Consider the following 21,517-nt stretch of genomic DNA (forward strand, 5'->3'; position numbering starts at 1 on the left):
GTGTCACCCGTGTACCTGGTCCTAGGTGTCACCCTTGTACCTGGTCCTAGGTGTCACCCGTGTACCTGGTCCTAGGTGTCACCCTTGTACCTGGTCCTAGGTGTCACCTGTGTACCTGGTCCTAGGTTTCACCTGTGTACCTGGTCCTAGGTGTCACCTGTGTACTTGGTCCTAGGTGTCACCTATGTACCTGGTCCTAGGTGTCACCCTTGTACCTGGTCCTAGGTGTCACCTGTGTACCTGGTCCTAGGTGTCACCTGTGTACCTGGTCCTAGGTGTCACCCGTGTACCTGGTCCTAGGTGTCACCCGTGTACCTGGTCCTAGGTGTCATCCGTGTACCTGGTCCTAGGTGTCACCCGTGTACCTGGTCCTAGGTGTCATCCGTGTACCTGGTCCTAGGTGTCACCTGTGTACCTGGTCCTAGGTGTCATCCGTGTACCTGGTCCTAGCTGTCACCCGTGTACCTGGTCCTAGGTGTCACCCGTGTACCTGGTCCTAGGTGACACCCGTGTACCTGGTCCTAGGTGTCACCGGTGTACCTGGTCCTAGGTGTCACCCGTGTACTAGGCTAGGTGTCACCTGTGTACCTGGTCCTAGGTGTCACCTGTGTACCTGGTCCTAGGTATCACCTGTGTACCTGGTCCTAGGTGTCACCTGTGTACCTGGTCCTAGGTGTCACCCATGTACCTGGTTCTAAGTGTCACCTGTGTACCTATCGACCAATACAATATTGTCCCGTTCAATGTATCTTATTTCCTGTATATTACTGTCTTATCATGTAATAAGCCCAGGTCCAGGATGTGCTTATATATTACAGGACCATGAAATAGCACTTGATGGTAATTTAACTGAACAGGAAAAGATATCGGTGGGCTTATTATGTATTAATTAATTACAAAGCTTCAGTTTATGTTTAGATTATGGCAGCAATTAAGCGTCTGTCTAGGAAGACTAGTGTCTCGACCTCTCCCTCCACTGAGTTCTCAACCAGAACTACGTGAATCCCCATCAGCTGTACAATCCTAGGTCAGATAACACCACATTCCAATACACCCATGGGTTTTTTCCCTCTACTTAGGTCCTTCCGTTCTGATTTAATCAAATCTAACATACCCAAGGGAGACAACTGTCAGTAATATCATCTGCTAATTCTTCAGATTTCTTCTGCTTACTCATCCCTTGATGAGGTTATTAAATTAGGTCTTAAATAAGGTTTTAAAGTCTGTTAAGATCTATGTTACAGTTAGAGAGAAACACCAAAAAGTGAAACAAATTCCTAAGCACTGAATAACCTACTTAAAAATGCAGATTGAACCCAAAATTTTGTTGCTAAGGCAATGACAGGTCTGGAGTAAAAACTAACTGCTGTAAAGCACCAGGAAAATGAGTAACGAGAAGAAACAAACCTTTGATAGTGAGGACAGGTCTTATTCTCTATTATATGTAACAGCAACAAGGTATTCAAGACAACCAATTACTCCCTCCCCTCTCCCATCCCCCCAATCCTTTCCAACACAATGTATTGGTCTATAATATTATAAAACAATTCCAGATAAAGTTTATATATATACATATGCCTCAAAAGTAGTTTTCAACCTTAATAAACATACATATATCTCATTTCTAAATCTATCAAATAGTAATATACATTGATTCACGTTTCATCCTAAGTCACATATTTAGACCAATCAGAAACTGCCACTTAGAAAAGTACAAATAGTTTTTGTTCTGAAGATCAAGGAATATCTACATCTTTTTTATTTTTATTTACTTTTATTTATTTTTATTTATTTTTATATTATATTTTTTTTAAAGGGTAGGGTGGGGCCATGTAATAAGTAAACAATCTACTGTTTTGCTATGACCATCGCTGAAACCAATCAGGTTATTTCTAAGTCTATCTAAGCATGGATGACATTTAAGTATAACACAACAATAAAGAAAGTCAGTATTAGACATGGGGGGACGAGATAGCTAGAATGGCCTAAAGGGAGATAACTCAGGCCTAGAAGGCAGTCTGATTGGTCCAAAGATGGTAATATAAACAAACATTATACTAGAGATTTGATGTGAGAAACATGCGACTACAATCAAACCTGTCTTACCGCGATGTTCTGGTAGTCATTGTCATGTTTATAGCTACTATAGCTGTAATTGTTGGTCAGAGACCCGTTTAATCCGGAGGAACTGGACGCTCCCGACAGGGTTTGTGTGGTAGGCATCGCAGCCCATTCCGTTATACCCGCCTGACTAAGGCCATCCACTCGCATCTCAGACACAACATTGGTTTTATTACAGCTAAAACCTTTGCACAATTCCTCTGTTATTTCTCACACCAACTTTACCACAAATATTACTATTTCCGGCTCGTCATAAAAAAGTGTGAAAATTATAAAACAACGGAGAAAGATCTGTAATGAATAATCCTTCTGTTTACAAGAGATTATTCACAGCCAAGTTATTCCAAAAGGGTTGAGTAGAAACTCCCAAGATTATCACTGGAATGGTAATCCAAGTTCACAAATTCAACTAAATCCAGTCAGTCATATGACTTAAATCCAGTCAGTCATACAACTGAACAAGTAAGCTGTGAAGCTGAAGTGATACTGCTGTACTGTTTCAACAGACAGACTGGTAGGCCTAACACACACATCAATGTACACCGGGCTCCACATACATCCCAGGAGGTATCACCATCCCCCAGCACACGAAATTCTCAAAACTCCACAAAAGTTGTGGAACTTCTGGGGAAGCTGGTAGAAAGTTCCAAGTCACTGGCAGAAAGTTCCGAAATGTAGAAGGGTGATAGAGAATGACAGAAGCCCTCACTGTGTTTCAGTGGGAGGAAGTTGGCCCCAGGAAAGAGTAAAGTATGTAATTCTCCTCCCAACACTGTACCACAGACTCCTCACCATCCTGAGCTATAAATAGCACACTCCCCTATCTCTGCAGCACTTCAGCATCATCAGCTACTGGTTGCCACGGGTTCCCCAGAGGATCCCCAGGGGGTGTCAGAGGGGAGGCCAGTGGAGGACTCCCAGGGGGTCACCAACACCCCCTGGTACCAATTACACACATCAGAACAAGCTGGACAAGACCAGAGTCAGGTTTCATAACACCAGGATCTGATCTAACATCACACTATATTGATGATCAGCCTACAGGCCACAGTAATCATCCTAGTACCTACTTCTGTTGGGCCTGTACACAAACATTACATTCTCAAATCTCTACCAAATCTGTACAGTATCAGTGTAATCATCTTCCTTCTTGGGCTTAATAGGTGTCTTATGATTACAGTAAAAATCTTTCAGTCTTTATGAAGTTTTCATTCACTATCAAACCCGACATATCTTCGACTTTTCTCTGAAATATTCTATAAATATATTGTAGTAAACTTAAATATTTGATAAATATATCATAAAAAAACTTTTTTTCTGAAATATTCCTAAAATATATCACAGAATATATGAAATGAACATATATTTCATGGATTTGTTTATTTTACAGCTAGCACTGTCATCTTCATCATAAATAACTTCAACTTGTATGTCATTATAGAAATATCCTAAAGATTCTTTAAATCAACTTCTATCCTATCAATCTAAAAGTCTCTTTAAATCAACTTCTATCATGCTCATCTGGCATTTCAGCATAAAGTTCATAAAACACAAATATCTTTAAATGTTCTAGTCCTATGACATGGTGTTTCTATTTATCATGTTTACGATATCTATGTACCCCATACAGAGCCCCCAACTCACTAACTCCTCTTTGATACCTGTGTAAGTTTCCCTCCAGGACCCCCCCTGGACCAGTTCCAAATGACTGTTACCTATAAAACATGCACAGAAGATCTCTGGAGTGTAATCCTAGCACAGGGAGGGGGAGTGATCAATTCTGGCATCCAAATCAAACTTCAGCTGGAGGGTTTCATCCTGTATCTCACCACTGGGGAGTCAATTGGGGTACATGTTTCTGACCACACAGAACCTTCATATATAACCAGCGGACAATCGGACCTACAAATATCTATAGAATAGTCCTTGAAAGTCAGAGATATATATATTAGATGTCACTATCCTTTATATCATTGGAATATATATTACTGAGGAGAAGTTTCTTTCCTTCGAGTTGAGACTTTGCTGCTTGTCTAGTTTAATACATAACGAGCCCATTAAATGAACTGGGAAAACTTCTGTTAGGGAGGAACACATCTGATGAATTACCTACTAGACCTGAAGTAAATTCCATAATTCAAAGACTTGTGACCAAACTCTTCATCTTAAAAATATTAATCTTATTCCCTCAAATTTGTAACCTAAAACACAGGAAACTTATCTCAAAATGACCTGATATAATGAATTACAATATTCCAAAGAAAATATGTTTCCTGTATGGAGAAATTAAAGATTAGACCTAATTATCCAGTATAAATTGTTAAAAATACATACAACTCCCCAAAATTATTTCTGGCATAACTCGTTCAGTTAAAACACAGTATAGAAACCTATCAAATGTACACATCAGCCGCCACATATTTCTATAGTAGAATCACTGTTCCTCTGCGGAGTTAACTAAAGAATGCCTCCAAACCACAAAAAAACCTCGCACAACCATGGCAACCTACACAATGACTTACACTGGAGTGTATAAACAAAGGGATGACTTGTGATTGGCTCAGTACCTACATAGTCAGCCCATTGATCAGTTATCTCTAACTCATGGCCACATCAACACTACCCCTAATCAACATGTTTACTACAATAAAATAAAAAAAAAAAAGAAATATCATCCTCATCATCTAAACACTCCTATTCAATCATCATCTGAACACTCCTGCTCCTCTGCTTAAAAATTATTTCTTTTCTAATAATTTCCTCGCAGGACTGTTAGCTATCTGTTCAAATATCACAATGATTATTTTGTTATAATTTCCAAGGTACTAATTAACGATGACAGCTTAATGATGATTCACGAAAAAATTAAATGCTGAGAAAACCCATCCAAACCACTTCTATGTTGCCTATTTTCTAGCACATCGCAATTCCGTCATTCCACCTTCCGTTCAAACACTTGGTTCTGTTTTTTCTACACACCAGAATTCTGTCAAGTTTATTGAATTACTCTCCGGCTACAAATGAAATTCTGTTGACACACTTGGGATAGAAGTTTCTTACAGTATATTGAAATCATCTTCCTTAATTTTCTTTTGCTAATATGATTAGTAATACACTTCGCAGTGCGTGGAATTTCCCAGCAGTTAATGGTTTTCAAAAGTTACTTTTTCCTCTCATCCATTCCTGTATAAGGGTGTTCTCTTAATGTAGAAGATTCAATACAGAGATAGAATTTGTCTACGCTATTAAATTAAGTTCTGGGCACTTTGTCGACAAACAAATTCTTCTAATTCCTTATCTGCTTTTAATTTTGCTTCTCTTAATGTTTCCTGTTCTATCTGTTAAAATCCATTCTGACTCAAAATAATGTCTTTTGTTGAACATCTCATGTATAACCAAGACTTCACATTGAATGGGTTACCAGTCTTCAAGTGCCATCCCATCCACACAAAACCATTCAATATTCCAGTTCAAGAATTATAAGTTGTATTTACAACTGTATCTAGTTCCCATGAGTTCACAACATTTACAATTGTCTCTACTTCCTGTGAGTTCACAAAGTTTTCAGTTCAGCATTCCAGTTTACTAATTAAATATCAGTTTTTAAGTTCAGTATTCTTGTAAACAAACGATTGTTTACAATTACTGTCTGTACACATCTATCTCCTTGTTCACGAAATTTGACAGTTTAATGTTTCAATTCAAATGCTTGAAGTTAAAAAATTGATTGCCACACAGCCAACTCCTCATTCAAAATAGTTAGACCAGATTCCATTTTAAACATTTAGTAATTCATTCATTGTCTGATCAAATCCCCAGTTCACAAATTATAACAATCCTCATATCTCATTCACATATATCTTAAGATTGTCTAGTGATTGGTACCTGAACTTGAGGTTACCACTAAACATGAAGTCAGCATGTCTGTTTAGATCACAATGGGAACTCGTGTCTGGAACCCAGACAATAGGACACTTCTACAGACTTCCACCAAGTCCTACTTGTCCCGTGGTTTTCTAGGACTTAAATGGCAAAGACCTGAATTAGAATCGTCAAAAATACATGAAAGCTGAACTTTGCGACCTACTCTACACAACCTTGACAACTCTTCCCTTCACATATTGATCTCTTGAAGTGAAAAATAATGAAGTTTTGGGAATACGAGACGGAACACACATGTGCGACAACCCTAAGCCGAACGGGGAGTTATTATTGTCTAAACTACTAGTCTGCCAGGCACAAATAATCAATAAAAGGTCCGGCCAGTAGTAATCACAGGATGCCATGTATAAATTGCCTCCATTTTGGGCCTAAAAAGTGTAACGACAGATTGTCATCCATTTGTCAGGGTATTTAAATATTCCTGAATAATCATGAATAATTACGTCACTTAACACCTTAACTTCCCTCTAGCACTGGTGTTATACTGTTCTGATGATTTGCAGACAAACATCATGTAACTTTATATAATCAATCAATTACTTCCCTCTTTCACTAAATCTTCTAAACATAAAATGAAAATGCCAGACACTGCAATTACTTGTAGATATGTCTAAGAATAAATTAATGGAAATTTAAAAGCAGTATCAATTTATATATGCTCAAAACTAATTATCATTTCATATCATTATAATTACATACTATGTTACGGTCTTCCATCTGTTTCTTCTTTATAAACTTATCTTTTTTTAACTAATTGGACATTTCATGCTATAAAACTTGACCATTTCTTTATGAATTAAAACACTATATTTTTGGGATATTTTTTTTGCTATGATTATGTAACCCCTATAAAAACTAGCTAGCTACTTCCTACCGGCTCAGCTATGGAGAATTTCTCTTTAGCTCAATCGATAGTGTGTTAGACTAGTAAGCCAAGAGCCAGAGGTCCTAGATTTAATCTCTTGCTAAGGCTTGAAATAAATTATATGATATATACTATATACAATTACTTTTATACATCATATATTTTATCTAGCTAACAGTATCAGTATATTTAACAATTTTCTTTTTCTTTATAGGTTAAAAATAATATTTAAAATATATTTTGATCAGTTCACTATTGTAATTTCTTTTGTTATTAAATGTGGAAATTTCTTTCAAATTAGTTTAATTACACAATATATTGTAAAACAAATTTTTGGAGTCAGCCTAATTTCTGTATGTGTACACAGTGTGGTATGTATGCTATATCCAGCTTCTTTATCAGTTCAATCAATAACATTTTATCCTATTTTTCCATCATCAATCAGCATATGTAAATTTCTTTTGTTTATGTATGATCAACTGACGGTCCTCCCGTACGAGAGCACACCTATTTGTTTATGTATGATCAACCGACGGTCCTCCCGTACGAGAGCACACCTATTTGTTTATGTATGATCAACTGACGGTCCTCCCGTACGAGAGCACACCTATTTGTTTATGTATGATCAACTGACGGTCCTCCCGTACGAGAGCACACCTTTCTGTTTATGTATGATCAACTGACGGTCCTCCCGTACGAGAGCACACCTTTCTGTTTATGTATGATCAACTGACGGTCCTCCCGTACGAGAGCACACCTTTTTGGTTATGTATGATCAACTGACGGTCCTCCCGTACGAGAGCACACCTATTTGTTTATGTATGATCAACTGACGGTCCTCCCGTACGAGAGCACACCTTTCTGTTTATGTATGATCAACTGACGGTCCTCCCGTACGAGAGCACACCTTTTACGTTCTGTGCACTGGCACTGTCTGTTATTCTCCCATCTCCTAACACTTCTATAGCACATATCAAAACAAGTACAAATGCACAATCTTATGATATCTTATAGTAACACACCTGCCTACCAAAATCAATCAAAGAGCAGACAACTCATCACTGACTTTTGTCACTCAATGCTAAGCCTTTATTTGACATTTTGACACATGTACAGTTTTTGACTTACCTCCCAAGTTCCAGCTGTCAAAATAACATACAGGGAGACATGCACACAAGGGGAGGGGTGGGACATGTCTATAGATTTCTACCACATCAGGGCTATAATTTTCTCACATGAAATTAAGCATTCTCTTTTTTTGTCTATGCATGAGATAGCTACATAAGTTCCATTGGCTCCCCCCCCCTCCCCCCACTCTTTCTAAATGGTAAGTATTTCTGATATAAAGCTGTCAGTTAACGATCCTCTATTTACTAACCCAGATGTTTTTGCAAATAATATTCTTCATAAAAAAAAACTGTTGCAAATTGATTCAAATCAAGTATGACTTTTAGCAAAATGATATATAAATGCTATCTTTGTGTCCCTATCATCGAATATAAACCTGTTTTTCTGAGTCTATGTACCTTATAGAAAATCACCATGATTAAAGGAAGTAATTATACACTGCACTATGTGATTATAAAATAAGATTATTGTATTTAGTTAACTAATGGAAATTGTTAATTGGTATATGTAGTTTCCAAAAATATAACCTTACCTAACATCACAAACAACTATGAGCTATTTGTACTTAATCTGGGGTTCAAGTAAGGGCGTTCATACAGGAACTATATCTATATTGGTCACAACAACAGTTACCTCCCTTCGACAAGTCAATTCTGCACACAAAAACCAAAATGGAAGTTTTCACACATATTCAAATTATATACAAGAAAAAGAAATTTCAGAAACTGGTATTGTATACATTCAGATTTCTGATGTAATTGTTGTAAAACAAGAGAGGTGAGCTCTATGAGTTTGTACATGGTCAAGGGGAGGTAACTGTGGTGTGAGAACCTAACTCTGCCTGTGCTATGGTGGGTATAGGCCTACACATGTATAGAACAACTCCTACCTTGCTTGAGTCAGAACTGAAGGTTGTATGTCTGTGATGACGATAACTTCGCCTTCTGCGGCGCCGATGGGGCCGATTTCGATTGTGGTGGCTGTTGTCACGGGAACGGTAGTGGCTGCCATGATCAGACTCATCGTAGTGACGACTGATGCGACTACGGCTGTGATTCTGGTAATCCCAGCGATCTCTCTCGGGGGTGTAGGATCGGTCCCGGTAGCTGTCCTGGTAGTCATGGTAATGGTCTCGGTCCCTTCGCCGCCTGTCACCACTGTAACAATATAGTAATACATGTAGTAAGTTATTCGTATTCTGCACTGTATAACATATTCAGCAAACAGATTGATCACCAGTTTTTCTGCAAGAGTAAATTAGGAATAATTTTTTTCTTAACTCTTAATTGGCATTGTTTACATTATCCTCATTAATGCAGGGATTAATCTAGGCCTCAATATCCTGAACTCACCTACATTTTCCCAAAATATTGCACTTCATTTAATGCATGCTGTCTATCAGTAGATAACAAACTTTCTAAAGATCATGACAAATCAAAACAAACTTAATTAACTAATAATAGAGCTACAAATATGTTCATATTTATGGGTTTGCTAATTCCATACTATATTATATATATGTGTTAAAAGATCTAAGAGGTCTGCTGAGTATTATAATAGAATAATTTCCAGTGAGCAAACATGTCCTACTAGCAGGCCTGTATTGTTTGGAGTTACACCAGAAATTGTCAGTCATGTTGTTATTTATCTATTTAATTTAAAAATTTATTTTTATTTGTTTTCTTTCATAGGAAGTAATTATTTTAGTTTCTGTATTCCTTTTCTATGACTGTTTATACATAATTATGACTGAATAGTATTAAATACTCTACATTACAGATGAAAATGGATCAAAATATTACTGTTTTATCAAGCTTTTAATTATATATCTTGAGTTTGCAATATATTGCAATAAATATATCGCAATGTGACAATAAATATCGCAATATGAAAATTTTGGCAATACAGTGTACCCCACCCTAATATTTTGTTCAGTGTATTTCAAAATAGAAACATGAAGATTAGAGTGAAAATCTATCGTCATTGAGAGATAATTTACTATATTACATCTAAACGTCACAAAGTTAACACCACAGTGTTGCTATCCAAAGGGAAGTGGAGCAAGCGGATTGTATTGTTACACTAGTACTAGAAACCTTCACACAATACCTAATAAACTATGGTGGAAAATAGGTAACCTGACCGAAAAAAATAACTAAAATGTTTGATTCAGGACTCTTGAACATATTCATATGGTATTCGGTGATGGTGGGGTGTAGCTGTTTTTATTTTTTACATCAGCATAGCATGTTGACATGTTCAATCAAGAAAACATCATTGTTTTGTTTGTTTAAAAGCAATTTATTTAAGCATTGATGTCATTTTTTTTTAGTTTCATCGGGGTTTTGTTTGCAAACTGTATGAATCCGCATAGCGGATTCTTACAGAAGTTTGCAAACAAAATTTGTTTCATACCCCGATGAAACTAAAAAATAATTGACATCAAAGCTTATAATTAATTTTTGAAAAAGGTTTTCTAATTTAAAACATGTTTTATGTACAATTTTACTGGTTTTAAATGGGATTCTTTTTCTCAAATCAACACGCAACGTCAATTGTCGTATTGTGACGTCACATTTTTCGCGTCATTCTCGGAATTTCTTTCATAGAAGAATGAAAAGAATTTTTCGACCAGTCACATTTGAGTAATTACCATGAAAACAAAGAAAAATTAATTATTTACATATGAATCAACACAAAATCCTCTGTATGTAACTCTGACACGAATAATTCATTAGCAAACTCTTGCACACAGTTAGTTATGGTTGTGATCTATATACTGAGTTGGGTTTAAAGTTGGGCCTACAATATATTTGACAGATTTTAACATTAAACTTTGAGAGTGAAATGTTGAATCCTGGCGTTAGAGAAGTTAATGTTGAATCCTGTCATTAGAGAAGTGAAATGTTGAATCCTGTCATTAGAGAAGTTAATGTTGAATCCTGGCGTTAGAGAAGTTAATGTTGAATCCTGTCGTTAGAGAAGTTAATGTTGAATCCTGTCGTTAGAGAAGTTAACGTTGAATCCTGTCGTTAGAGAAGTTAATGTTGAATCCTGTCGTTAGAGAAGTGAATGTTGAATCCTGTCGTTAGAGAAGTTAATGTTGAATCCTGTCGTTAGAGAAGTTAATGTTGAATCCTGTCATTAGAGAAGTTAATGTTGAATCCTGTCGTTAGAGAAGTTAATGTTGAATCCTGTCGTTAGAGAAGTTAATGTTGAATGCTGTCGTTAGAGAAGTTAATGTTGAATCCTGTCGTTAGAGAAGTTAATGTTGAATCCTGGCGTTAGAGAAGTTAATGTTGAATCCTGTCGTTAGAGAAGTTAATGTTGAATCCTGTCATTAGAGAAGTTAATGTTGAATCCTGTCGTTAGAGCAGTTAATGTTGAATCCTGTCATTAGAGAAGTTAATGTTGAATCCTGTCATTAGAGAAGTTAATGTTGAATCCTGTCATTAGAGAAGTTAATGTTGAATCCTGTCGTTAGAGAAGTTAATGTTGAATCCTGGCGTTAGAGAAGTTAATGTTGAATCCTGTCATTAGAGAAGTTAATGTTGAATCCTGTCGTTAGAGAAGTTAATGTTGAATCCTGTCATTAGAGAAGTGAAATGTTGAATCCTGTCGTTAGAGAAGTTAATGTTGAATCCTGTCGTTAGAGAAGTTAATGTTGAATCCAGTCGTTAGAGAAGTTAATGTTGAATCCAGTCGTTAGAGAAGTGAAATGTTGAATCCTGTCATTAGAGAAGTGAAATGTTGAATCCTGTCATTAGAGAAGTTAATGTTGAATCCTGTCATTAGAGAAGTTAATGTTGAATCCTGTCGTTAGAGAAGTTAATGTTGAATCCTGTCGTTAGAGAAGTTAACGTTGGGTGCATTGAAATTTTGCAACATTGCTATTAGTAGCGAAACCATTCAATGACATAACAATGAATAACGATTTATTGACGTCAATTCAATTCTTGATTCATTATGCCCAGATTTCGATTAGTGTTTCTGGTTTCTATGAAAGCTGAGAGAGCTGTACAAGCAATACATTTGATTGGCTGACAACTTGTACTATGAGCTCACTCAACCAATCACAACGACTGTGACATGAATACAACAATATCACATTATCAAGGATGACGGAAAGATCTAGTTGGTCCATTAGCTTTTTAAAACCACTGGTATGAAAGCATTTCGGCTTCCAGTCAGTTGGAGGGAAAGCAGACAAAAACACAACTGTCTGACAAATAATTTAGGTTTTCCTTTTGTTTGTGAGTTATTTGTGAAAAACAGAATTACTTCTGGGCTGAATAAATAATCGAAATGAAAATAATTGAATTGTCATGAGATAAGAATCGAGAATTGAATCACATCATGGCATGGGAAACTTGAATAAAAGCATCCCTTACTGCAATGATGTTCAGTCAATTGAGATGACACTTTCTATCATGTTCACATGCAATGTGACAGTCAGATATTACTTATGATAGAACTCTCAACCAGACATTCTGCATCACATGTCTTCACAAAGTTTACTATGCAAATAAAGAATATCAATTGAATTTGAGCTGTGCATTTGTTTTGTATCTGAAAATGAAAAGTGAAGAACAATACAACTCTGACGAAATATGATCATTAAAATTTTATTTAAAATTTGCAGCAATGATTTTGGTATTCAAATGGTACCCCTTAAATACTAAATTTACCTTTTCCCTCGAAAATCTAGCTGTACCTCCAATGTTCAAACCATGTGAGTATACCAAACCCCCACAAAAAACGTGGATGGTTACACTGCTTTACCATTATGCATGGTGCAGTGATTGGAATCAATAATCAATTAAAATCAATTATTTTTTAATTATCTTTCTCAGTGCTTACTGCACCATTCCAGCCATCTAGACACTTTTATTTTATATGATAAAAGCAACAACATAATCCATTGTGAAAAATTTATCTCACATGTAATACCAAACAGCTGATAATCATTCGTTTAGCATGATGTCGGGTATTTCTGACTAAAGATCAATTACAGATTTCTTACTCGATTAATTGGACAAACACCCCAAACAAGTAATGCCATACAAGCTTGATTAATCAGAACACCCTTGCTAGGTGTATAACATAGGTGCTCAAATGAGATTATATTATATAGGCTGAATGTAGTTGGAGGTGCTTAAATCAGTTTAAAAATTCTGAATCTACCTTCAGTACTATCACTTATTTCCAAATCTGTGAAAAAATACATACCTTCTGCTTCTGCTCCTGGACCGACGATGTCTCGAGTCCTCGTAATAATCACCTCTTCGCCGTTTATACTCAAACGAAGAGTCTCTACTCCGTGACCGATTCCTTCTTCTCGTTGACCTAGGCATCTAAATCAAAGAAATTTAGGAATTATAAAAACTTCCAAATATTCTATGAAGACCGTGATATGGTTCAGTTTGGATTCAAAATTACAACCGTAACCCAACCTTACATATAGAGGAGTCCAAGCTATCAACACTATATAATAATGTGATCAGTAGTGTTCCCAACTCACCTGGTTTCTCCAGGTTGACCCGTTTTTAGGCCACAAAGATTAAATACCTATTTGACCTGTGGGCTTTTTAAATAATCTGCATTTTAGATTCAAGACCAGGGATGACCCGATTTGTATTCTCATGATTCAATGTACCTGTACATGTTCATCCACATTTTAGATTCAAGACCGGAGATGATCCAGATTTGCAAATTTAAACTCATGTCATGATGATGTATGCATTTCAGTTAAAGTCCTGGGATGGGATGACCCAGATTTGTAATAATGATGATTATATCTGTATTATAGATTCAAAACCTGGAAGATCCGGATTTGTTACATAAAGGAGATGGGCAGGATGTCAAATCACGATCAGATCAAGCAAAAAGATCTAGTGTATATATGTACTGAGCAGTAGGAAGGTCTCTATATCCAGTGTTTTTTTTTTGTACATTTGGGACCTATAAAGGCCTCTTCCCATAGTGAGATTTTGTTGTATTTTCCTAAATATCATTATCATATTTTCCCAAACAGAAATTGTTTCAAATGTCCTAGTACAACCATCTGTTTGATTGTACTCATGCTATTATTTCTATATATCGAAGCTAAATTAAACATAAAATATCTGTTGAGTGTTGATAGTTGATTAGTAAAACACAAAAACTCTTCAAAGAAATATTGTTTATAATATTAAATAAGCAAACAAGGCGCACTTCTCAATAAAATATACCAAAACCTGAAATGTTGATGCACTATATAGGGTGCACTTAATCGTAAAATCAAAATACAAAGTCTCGCAATATACTGACACAGTTGTCTTTATTTACTGTGCGAGTTAACGTTCCCAACGAGTGGATAATATAAATAGTAACGGTATACAACAATATGTCATTTTACCAGCTCTTTACTCCTAGTCCAGTGGTAGGTCTCTTAAATGCATCAGGTGACTAGTTGGAATACTTAATGAAGGGCAGATAGAGTCAGATAGGAGACTGAATTTGTAGAGCAAGAATCTAAAACCTAAATGTACAGTACTAGCGATACATGTGTGTCTCTCGGGTGGTCAAATACATGGTATTTAATTACTATATATAGTACTCCAGTACTGTTACAGATGATAAAACATGACATGGGATGGTGATAGCATGCTCTGTGGTAAGCCTAGTTTGTCACATATAGGCCTATACTATATTACAATAATTATAATGCTGTAAACCATTTTGTACCATGTTATCATATGTTCCGAGTTACATTTCATCAACAGGCGGCTTTACCAAGTTAAAATGGGTAATATTATCCAAAAATCCAGGGAGAAAATACAATGAATACGTTCCAAATCTACGCAAGTCCATGTAGTTGAGCAAAGCATAAAACAAAACTGGTAGGTTTACCATAACAAATAATTAGCCAGAAATCAAGCTGTAAAAGGGGTCATTGTGATATTGTGTTATGCTACCAATGTATTATCATCAATTAGAAACTTAATCCATGTATTACTGGCGTACATTAGATTCGATAAAGCCCAGTTCATTTCCCAATCAAACCACATGGAGGTGTTTTAATCTATTCAACGGAGAAACGTTCTTTCAACGTTATCATCATGTTTTGTGTATTCAAGATGGCGGGCCAAAATCGGCAACAGGTCAAGCGTCACTACAACCCTAATTTAGACATATATTTTTGGACATTCAATGGGAACAAAACATCAGAACCGTATATTACACCCGTAAACTTACTGTGGTTTGTGGCTTCCTATATCGATTATCCCACAAAAAGTCTAATTTAAATTTACTAGCACACCTCGACACGAAGCCAGCCAACACATCCATCCATCCGAATGGATTTTTGTTTTGACCAATGAAAAGTGTCGTTACATACAGGCGTAAAGAAATATTGTTGCAGTGCGCGACAATCTTATAGACCGGGAACGGTTAGGGCCATGTTCAAAAACGGCTTGACAGAAGAGTTTAGTTTTCGACGGACCTAGGTGATATCAGAGACGTATATACCATGATATACAAGTCTCTGGTGATATTATATACTTTTTGGCGTGTATATTGACAGAAACTTAATATATGTATTTCCAGAGACCTAGGTCTCTGATATTTCCAATGTATTAACGTTACATTTAACATGTGTGATAACTTGTAAGTACCTTGCACGCGCCATTTAATTTGTATGAGAGAGAGAGAGATGCAAATAAATAATGAAAAAGGGAAATCTTTACAACAGGTCATTTCGCCGTAAATTCATTACCATGTCGCCCCAAAATTCAATTCGACAACAGAAAGATATTCACGTCTATTAAATTGTTTATGTTGTTGTTGTTTTTTAGATTTTTTTTAGATATCTATTAAAATAATAGTTTTATTTATTTACAACAATTGCGAAACAATGGCCTAGATAAAATATTACCTCTGCGACAGGTAACAGGTATTACAATGTTACCAATCAGTTTCAACATCCGTTTCTTTAATAGAAAAAAGTTTTACACAGAATGTACCGTACCTAACCAACATTGTGGATTTTCCAATGGTGTTTAATTCTGTTGTGTTTTCAATAGGGATATATATTATAACGGGTATGTCCCTGGTTTTCAAAGTTTAGAATTGGTATAAAATCATGCTCATATGGACGGAGTTTGAGTTTAAAGTTCTGAGTGAATAGGCTACATGTATCTGCATAAAATGGACACTTAATTACAAAACAATATGTAACCCTGGTAAATACAAGCCGCAATATAGCGCTCGGCTAGAGAGATCTTCTCTTTAGCTCGATCGGTTGAGCGTAAGACTAGTAAGCCAGCGGTCCTGGGTTCGATCCCTAGCGGAGGCAGTGATTTAAATTACATTAATCCTGAGCTCTGTTACACCTATATAAGTATCACGATTATTACATAACGCACAGACTGTCAATATTATTGATATTGAAATAACGTTTAGCCAGCGACCAGTAGAGTGAGGATAGAGCTGCTTGGGAATAGTGTACATATACACACATTTAGCTAGGTTCGATGTACCAAAACGCTATCCAACTAGCCTAATCAAAAAAGTTTAATTTGGACAGAGACGTATATATAGGTCACTGATTTGGGTTAGTTTTATGTCATGCGTTTCGTTTCCATTTGTGAACAGAAGAAAACCAATATTTTAGCCTTTTCAATCACGGCTTTCTCATTGCTTTTCACTTCAATTTAATGGGATTGATTGTGTACACTAACCGGGGTTTTGGTTTTCTTCATTGGAGTGGAAACTATTTTATAATAATCCGTAACTCTAATCTTTTAATCCAATATTGTGTTATAACGTTGTTTTTTTGTTTTTTTTTCTTTGTAGAAAACTTCCTATTCAGACGTGGAATTATTTCTTTTAATGTTCCCATTATTTTCCAGCAGTAGATGCTGTCGGTACACATTTAGCCCAGGTGTAGCGAGGTAGGGCCGAGGGCGGGTCGTCCGTGTGTAGCGAGGTAGGGCCGAGGGCGGGTAGTCCCTGTGTAGCAAGGTAGGGCCGAGGGCGGGTCGTCCATGTGTAGCGAGGTAGGGCCGAGGGCGGGTAGTACCTGTGTAGCAAGGTAGGGCCGAGGGCGGGTCGTCCATGTGTAGCGAGGTAGGGCCGAGGGCGGGTAGTCCCTGTGTAGCAAGGTAGGGCCGAGGGCGGGTCGTCCATGTGTAGCGAGGTAGGGCCGAGGGCGGGTCGTCCATGTGTAGCGAGGTAGGGCCGAGGGCGGGTAGTCCCTGTGTAGCAAGGTAGGGCCGAGGGCGGGTCGTCCATGTGTAGCGAGGTAGGGCCGAGGGCGGGTAGTCCCTGTGTAGCGATATAGGGCCGAGGGCGGGTTGTCCCTGTGTAGCGATATAGGGCCGAGGGCGGGTTGTCCCTGTGTAGCGATATAGGGCCGAGGGCGGGTAGTCCCTGTGTAGCGAGATAGGGTCGAGGGCGGGTAGTACCTGTGTAGCGAGGTAGGACCGAGGGCGGGTAGTCCCTGTGTAGCGAGGTAGGGCCGAGGGCGGGTAGTACCTGTGTAGCGAGGTAGGGCCGAGGGCGGGTAGTCCCTGTGTAGCGAGGTAGGACCGAGGGCGGGTAGTCCCTGTGTAGCGATGTAGGGCCGAGGGCGGGTAGTCCCTGTGTAGCGAGGTAGGACCGAGGGTGGATAGTCCCTGTGTAGCGAGGTAGGACCAAGGGCGGGTAGTCCCTGTGTAGCGAGGTAGGACCAAGGGCGGGTAGTCCCTGTGTAGCGAGGTAGGACCAAGGGCGGGTAGTCCCTGTGTAGCGAGGTAGGACCGAGGGTGGATAGTCCCTGTGTAGCGAGGTAGGGCCGAGGGCGGGTAGTCCCTGTGTAGCGAGGCAGGGCCGAGGGTGGGTAGTCCCTGTGTAGCGAGGTAGGACCGAGGGCGGGTAGTCCATGTGTAGCGAGGTAGGGCCGAGGGCGGGTAGTCCCTGTGTTGCGAGGTAGGGCCGAGGGTGGATAGTCACTCTGTAGCGAGGTAGGGCCGAGGGTGGATAGTCACTCTGTAGCGAGGTAGGGCCGAGGGCGGGTAGTCCGTGTGTAGCGAGGTAGGGCCGAGGGCGGGTAGTCCATGTGTAGCAAGGTAGGGCCGAGGGCGGGTAGTCCATGTGTAGCAAGGTAGGACCGAGGGCGGGTAGTCCATGTGTAGCGAGGTAGGGCCGAGGGCGGGTAGTCCATGTGTAGCAAGGTAGGGCCGAGGGCGGGTAGTCCCTGTGTAGCGAGGCAGGGCCGAGGGTGGGTAGTCCCTGTGTAGCGAGGTAGGACCGAGGGTGGATAGTCCCTGTGTAGCGAGGTAGGGCCGCTGTCGGGTACTCCCTGTGTTGCGAGGTAGGGCCGAGGGTGGATAGTCACTCTGTAGCGAGGTAGGGCCGAGGGTGGATAGTCACTCTGTAGCGAGGTAGGGCCGAGGGCGGGTAGTCCGTGTGTAGCGAGGTAGGGCCGAGGGCGGGTAGTCCATGTGTAGCAAGGTAGGGCCGAGGGCGGGTAGTCCATGTGTAGCAAGGTAGGACCGAGGGCGGGTAGTCCATGTGTAGCGAGGTAGGGCCGAGGGCGGGTAGTCCATGTGTAGCAAGGTAGGGCCGAGGGCGGGTAGTCCATGTGTAGCGAGGTAGGACCGAGGGCGGGTAGTCCATGTGTAGCGAGGTAGGGCCGAGGGCGGGTAGTCCCTGTGTAGCGAGGTAGGACCGAGGGCGGGTAGTCCCTGTGTAGTCCCTGTGTAGCAAGGTAGGGCCGAGGCCGGGTAGTCCGTGTGTATCGAGGTAGGACCGAGGGCGGGTAGTCCCTGTGTAGCGAGATAGGGTCGAGGGCGGATAGTACCTGTGTAGCGAGGTAGGACCGAGGGCGGGTAGTCCCTGTGTAGCGATATAGGGCCGAGGGTGGATAGTCCATGTGTAGCGAGGTAGGACCGAGGGCGGGTAGTCCCTGTGTAGCAAGGTAGGGCCGAGGGCGGGTAGTCCATGTGTAGCGAGGTAGGACCGAGGGTGGATAGTCCCTGTGTAGCGAGGTAGGGCCGAGGGCGGGTAGTCCCTGTGTAGCGAGGTAGGACCGAGGGCCGGGAGTCCGTGTGTAGCGAGGTAGGACCGAGGGCGGGTAGTCCCTGTGTAGCGAGGTAGGGCCGAGGGCGGGTAGTTCCTGTGTAGCGAGGTAGGACCGAGGGTGGGTAGTCCCTGTGTAGCGAGGTAGGGCCGAGGGTGGATAGTCACTGTGTAGCGAGGTAGGACCGAGGGTGGATAGTCCCTGTGTAGCGAGGTAGGACCAAGGGCGGGTAGTCCCTGTGTAGCGAGGTAGGACCAAGGGCGGGTAGTCCCTGTGTAGCGAGGTAGGACCGAGGGTGGGTTGTCCCTGTGTAGCGAGGTAGGACCGAGGGCGGGTAGTCCCTGTGTAGCGAGATAGGGCCGAGGGCGGGTAGTCCCTGTGTAGCGAGGTAGGGCCGAGGGCGGGTAGTACCTGTGTAGCGAGGTAGGGCCGAGGGTGGATAGTCCCTGTGTAGCGAGGTAGGACCGAGGGCGGGTAGTCCCTGTGTAGCGAGGTAGGACCAAGGGTGGATTGTCCCTGTGTAGCGAGGTAGGACCGAGGGCGGGTAGTCCCTGTGTAGCGAGGTAGGACCGAGGGCGGGTAGTCCCTGTGTAGCGAGGTAGGACCGAGGGCGGGTAGTCCCTGTGTAGCGAGGTAGGACCGAGGGTGGATAGTCCTTGTGTAGCGAGGTAGGACCGAGGGTGGATAGTCCCTGTGTAGCGAGGTAAGACCGAGGGCGGGTTGTCCCTGTGTAGCGAGGTAGGGCCGAGGGCGGGTAGTCCGTGTGTAGCGAGGTAGGACCGAGGGAGGGTAGTCCCTGTGTAGCGAGGAAGGGCCGAGGGCGGGTAGTCCCTGTGTAGCGAGGTAGGACCGAGGGCGGGTAGTACCTGTGTAGCGAGGTAGGGCCGAGGGCGGGTAGTCCGTGTGTAGCGAGGTAGGACCGAGGGTGGGTAGTCCCTGTGTAGTGAGGTAGGGCCGAGGGCGGGTTGTCCCTGTGTAGCGATATAGGGCCGAGGGCGGGTAGTCCGTGTAGGACCGAGGGTGGGTAGTCCCTGTGCAGTGAGGTAGGACCGAGGGCGGGTTGTCCCTGTGTAGCGAGGTAGGACCGAGGGCGGGTTGTCCCTGTGTAGCGAGGTAGGACCGAGGGCGGGTAGTCCCTGTGTAGCGAGGCAGGGCCGAGGGCGGGTTGTCTCTGTGTAGCGATATAGGGCCGAGGGCGGGTTGTCCCTGTGTAGCGATATAGGGCCGAGGGCGGGTTGTCCCTGTGTAGCGATATAGGGCCGAGGGCGGATAGTCCATGTGTAGCGATATAGGTCCGAGGGCGGGTAGTCCCTGTGTAGCGAGGTAGGGCCGAGGGCGGGTAGTCCCTGTGTAGCGAGGTAGGGCCGAGGGCGGGTAGTCCCTGTGTAGCGAGGTAGGGCCGAGGGCGGGTAGTCCCTGTGTAGCGAGGTATACAAAGAATGCACGTCCCTGTTTTATTACAATGTAAATTGTATATCAGAGTATTGACGCTTAAATATTTTATCAATGTAATATTGGTATATCTAGCCTTTATAGAACTAGCAATGAAATGTGCTGAAATCGAAATAAACATGCAAATATACAACATGCCATTACAGCTGTCACCTTTCTGAGATCTATACATCACACCTGTAAATAACAGAACGTGCCTGAAGGTCACAGATACTGGTGATAACCGTTAGGTAGGACACTCGTGTATTGTATATTCACACCTGAGTAAGTCTGCTGAAGGGTAATTACCAAATACAGTAACCTTACCCTCTGCTGAAGGGTAATTACCAAATATAGTAACCTTACCCTCTGCTGAAGGGTAATTACCAAATATAGTACCCATACCCTCTACTGAAGGGTAATTACCAAATATAGTACCCATACCCTCTACTGAAGGGTAATTACCAAATACAGTAACCATACCCTCTACTGAAGGGTAATTACCAAATACAGTAACCATACCCTCTACTGAAGGGTAATTACCAAATATAGTACCCATACCCTCTACTGAAGGGTAATTACCAAATACAGTAACCATACCCTCTACTGAAGGGTAATTACCAAATATAGTACCCATACCCTCTACTGAAGGGTAATTACCAAATATAGTACCCATACCCTCTACTGAAGGGTAATTACCAAATACAGTACCCATACCCTCTACTGAAGGGTAATTACCAAATATAGTACCCATACCCTCTACTGAAGGGTAATTACCAAATATAGTACCCATACCCTCTACTGAAGGGTAATTACCAAATACAGTACCCATACCCTCTACTGAAGGGTAATTACCAAATACAGTAACCATACCCTCTGCTGAAGGGTAATTACCAAATACAGTACCCATACCCTCTACTGAAGGGTAATTACCAAATACAGTACCCATACCCTCTACTGAAGGGTAATTACCCAATATAGTACCCATA

At 40.9% G+C, this 21,517-nt stretch overlaps 3 protein-coding genes across 5 annotated transcripts in view; all 3 read right to left on the minus strand.

The window, feature by feature from the left end:
• LOC117316509 (STE20-like serine/threonine-protein kinase) overlaps window positions 1–15,400 on the minus strand; it is a 71,953-nt gene extending 56,553 nt beyond the window's left edge. The window contains exons 1-3 of one of the 3 annotated variants that reach the window (XM_033871126.1): window positions 15,293–15,400; window positions 13,286–13,410; window positions 8,946–9,213 (exon numbers count right to left, since the gene is read on the minus strand). In XM_033871126.1, coding sequence (XP_033727017.1) covers window positions 8,946–9,213; window positions 13,286–13,410; window positions 15,293–15,385 — 486 coding nt within the window. In that variant the 5' untranslated portion in view covers window positions 15,386–15,400. Of the gene's footprint in view, window positions 1–2,106; window positions 3,419–8,945; window positions 9,214–13,285; window positions 13,411–15,292 lie in introns of those variants that run through there. The other 2 variants (XM_033871128.1, XM_033871127.1) reach the window with 2 other exon arrangements.
• A 1,536-nt stretch (window positions 15,401–16,936) lies between these two features.
• Window positions 16,937–17,959, minus strand: LOC117316358 (anti-sigma-I factor RsgI2-like). Its single transcript, XM_033870900.1, has one exon. The coding sequence runs from the start codon at window positions 17,957–17,959 to the stop codon at window positions 16,937–16,939; it is 1,023 nt and encodes a 340-aa protein (XP_033726791.1).
• Window positions 17,960–18,059: 100 nt separating this feature from the next.
• Window positions 18,060–20,375, minus strand: LOC117316359 (soluble scavenger receptor cysteine-rich domain-containing protein SSC5D-like). The gene has a single exon (XM_033870901.1). It carries the CDS (start codon window positions 20,373–20,375, stop codon window positions 18,060–18,062), a length of 2,316 nt encoding a protein of 771 aa, XP_033726792.1.
• Window positions 20,376–21,517: the final 1,142 nt, after the last annotated feature.

The sequence above is a fragment of the Pecten maximus genome, chromosome 18, assembly GCF_902652985.1.
Source record: "Pecten maximus chromosome 18, xPecMax1.1, whole genome shotgun sequence".
NCBI classification, from domain to species: domain Eukaryota; kingdom Metazoa; phylum Mollusca; class Bivalvia; order Pectinida; family Pectinidae; genus Pecten; species Pecten maximus.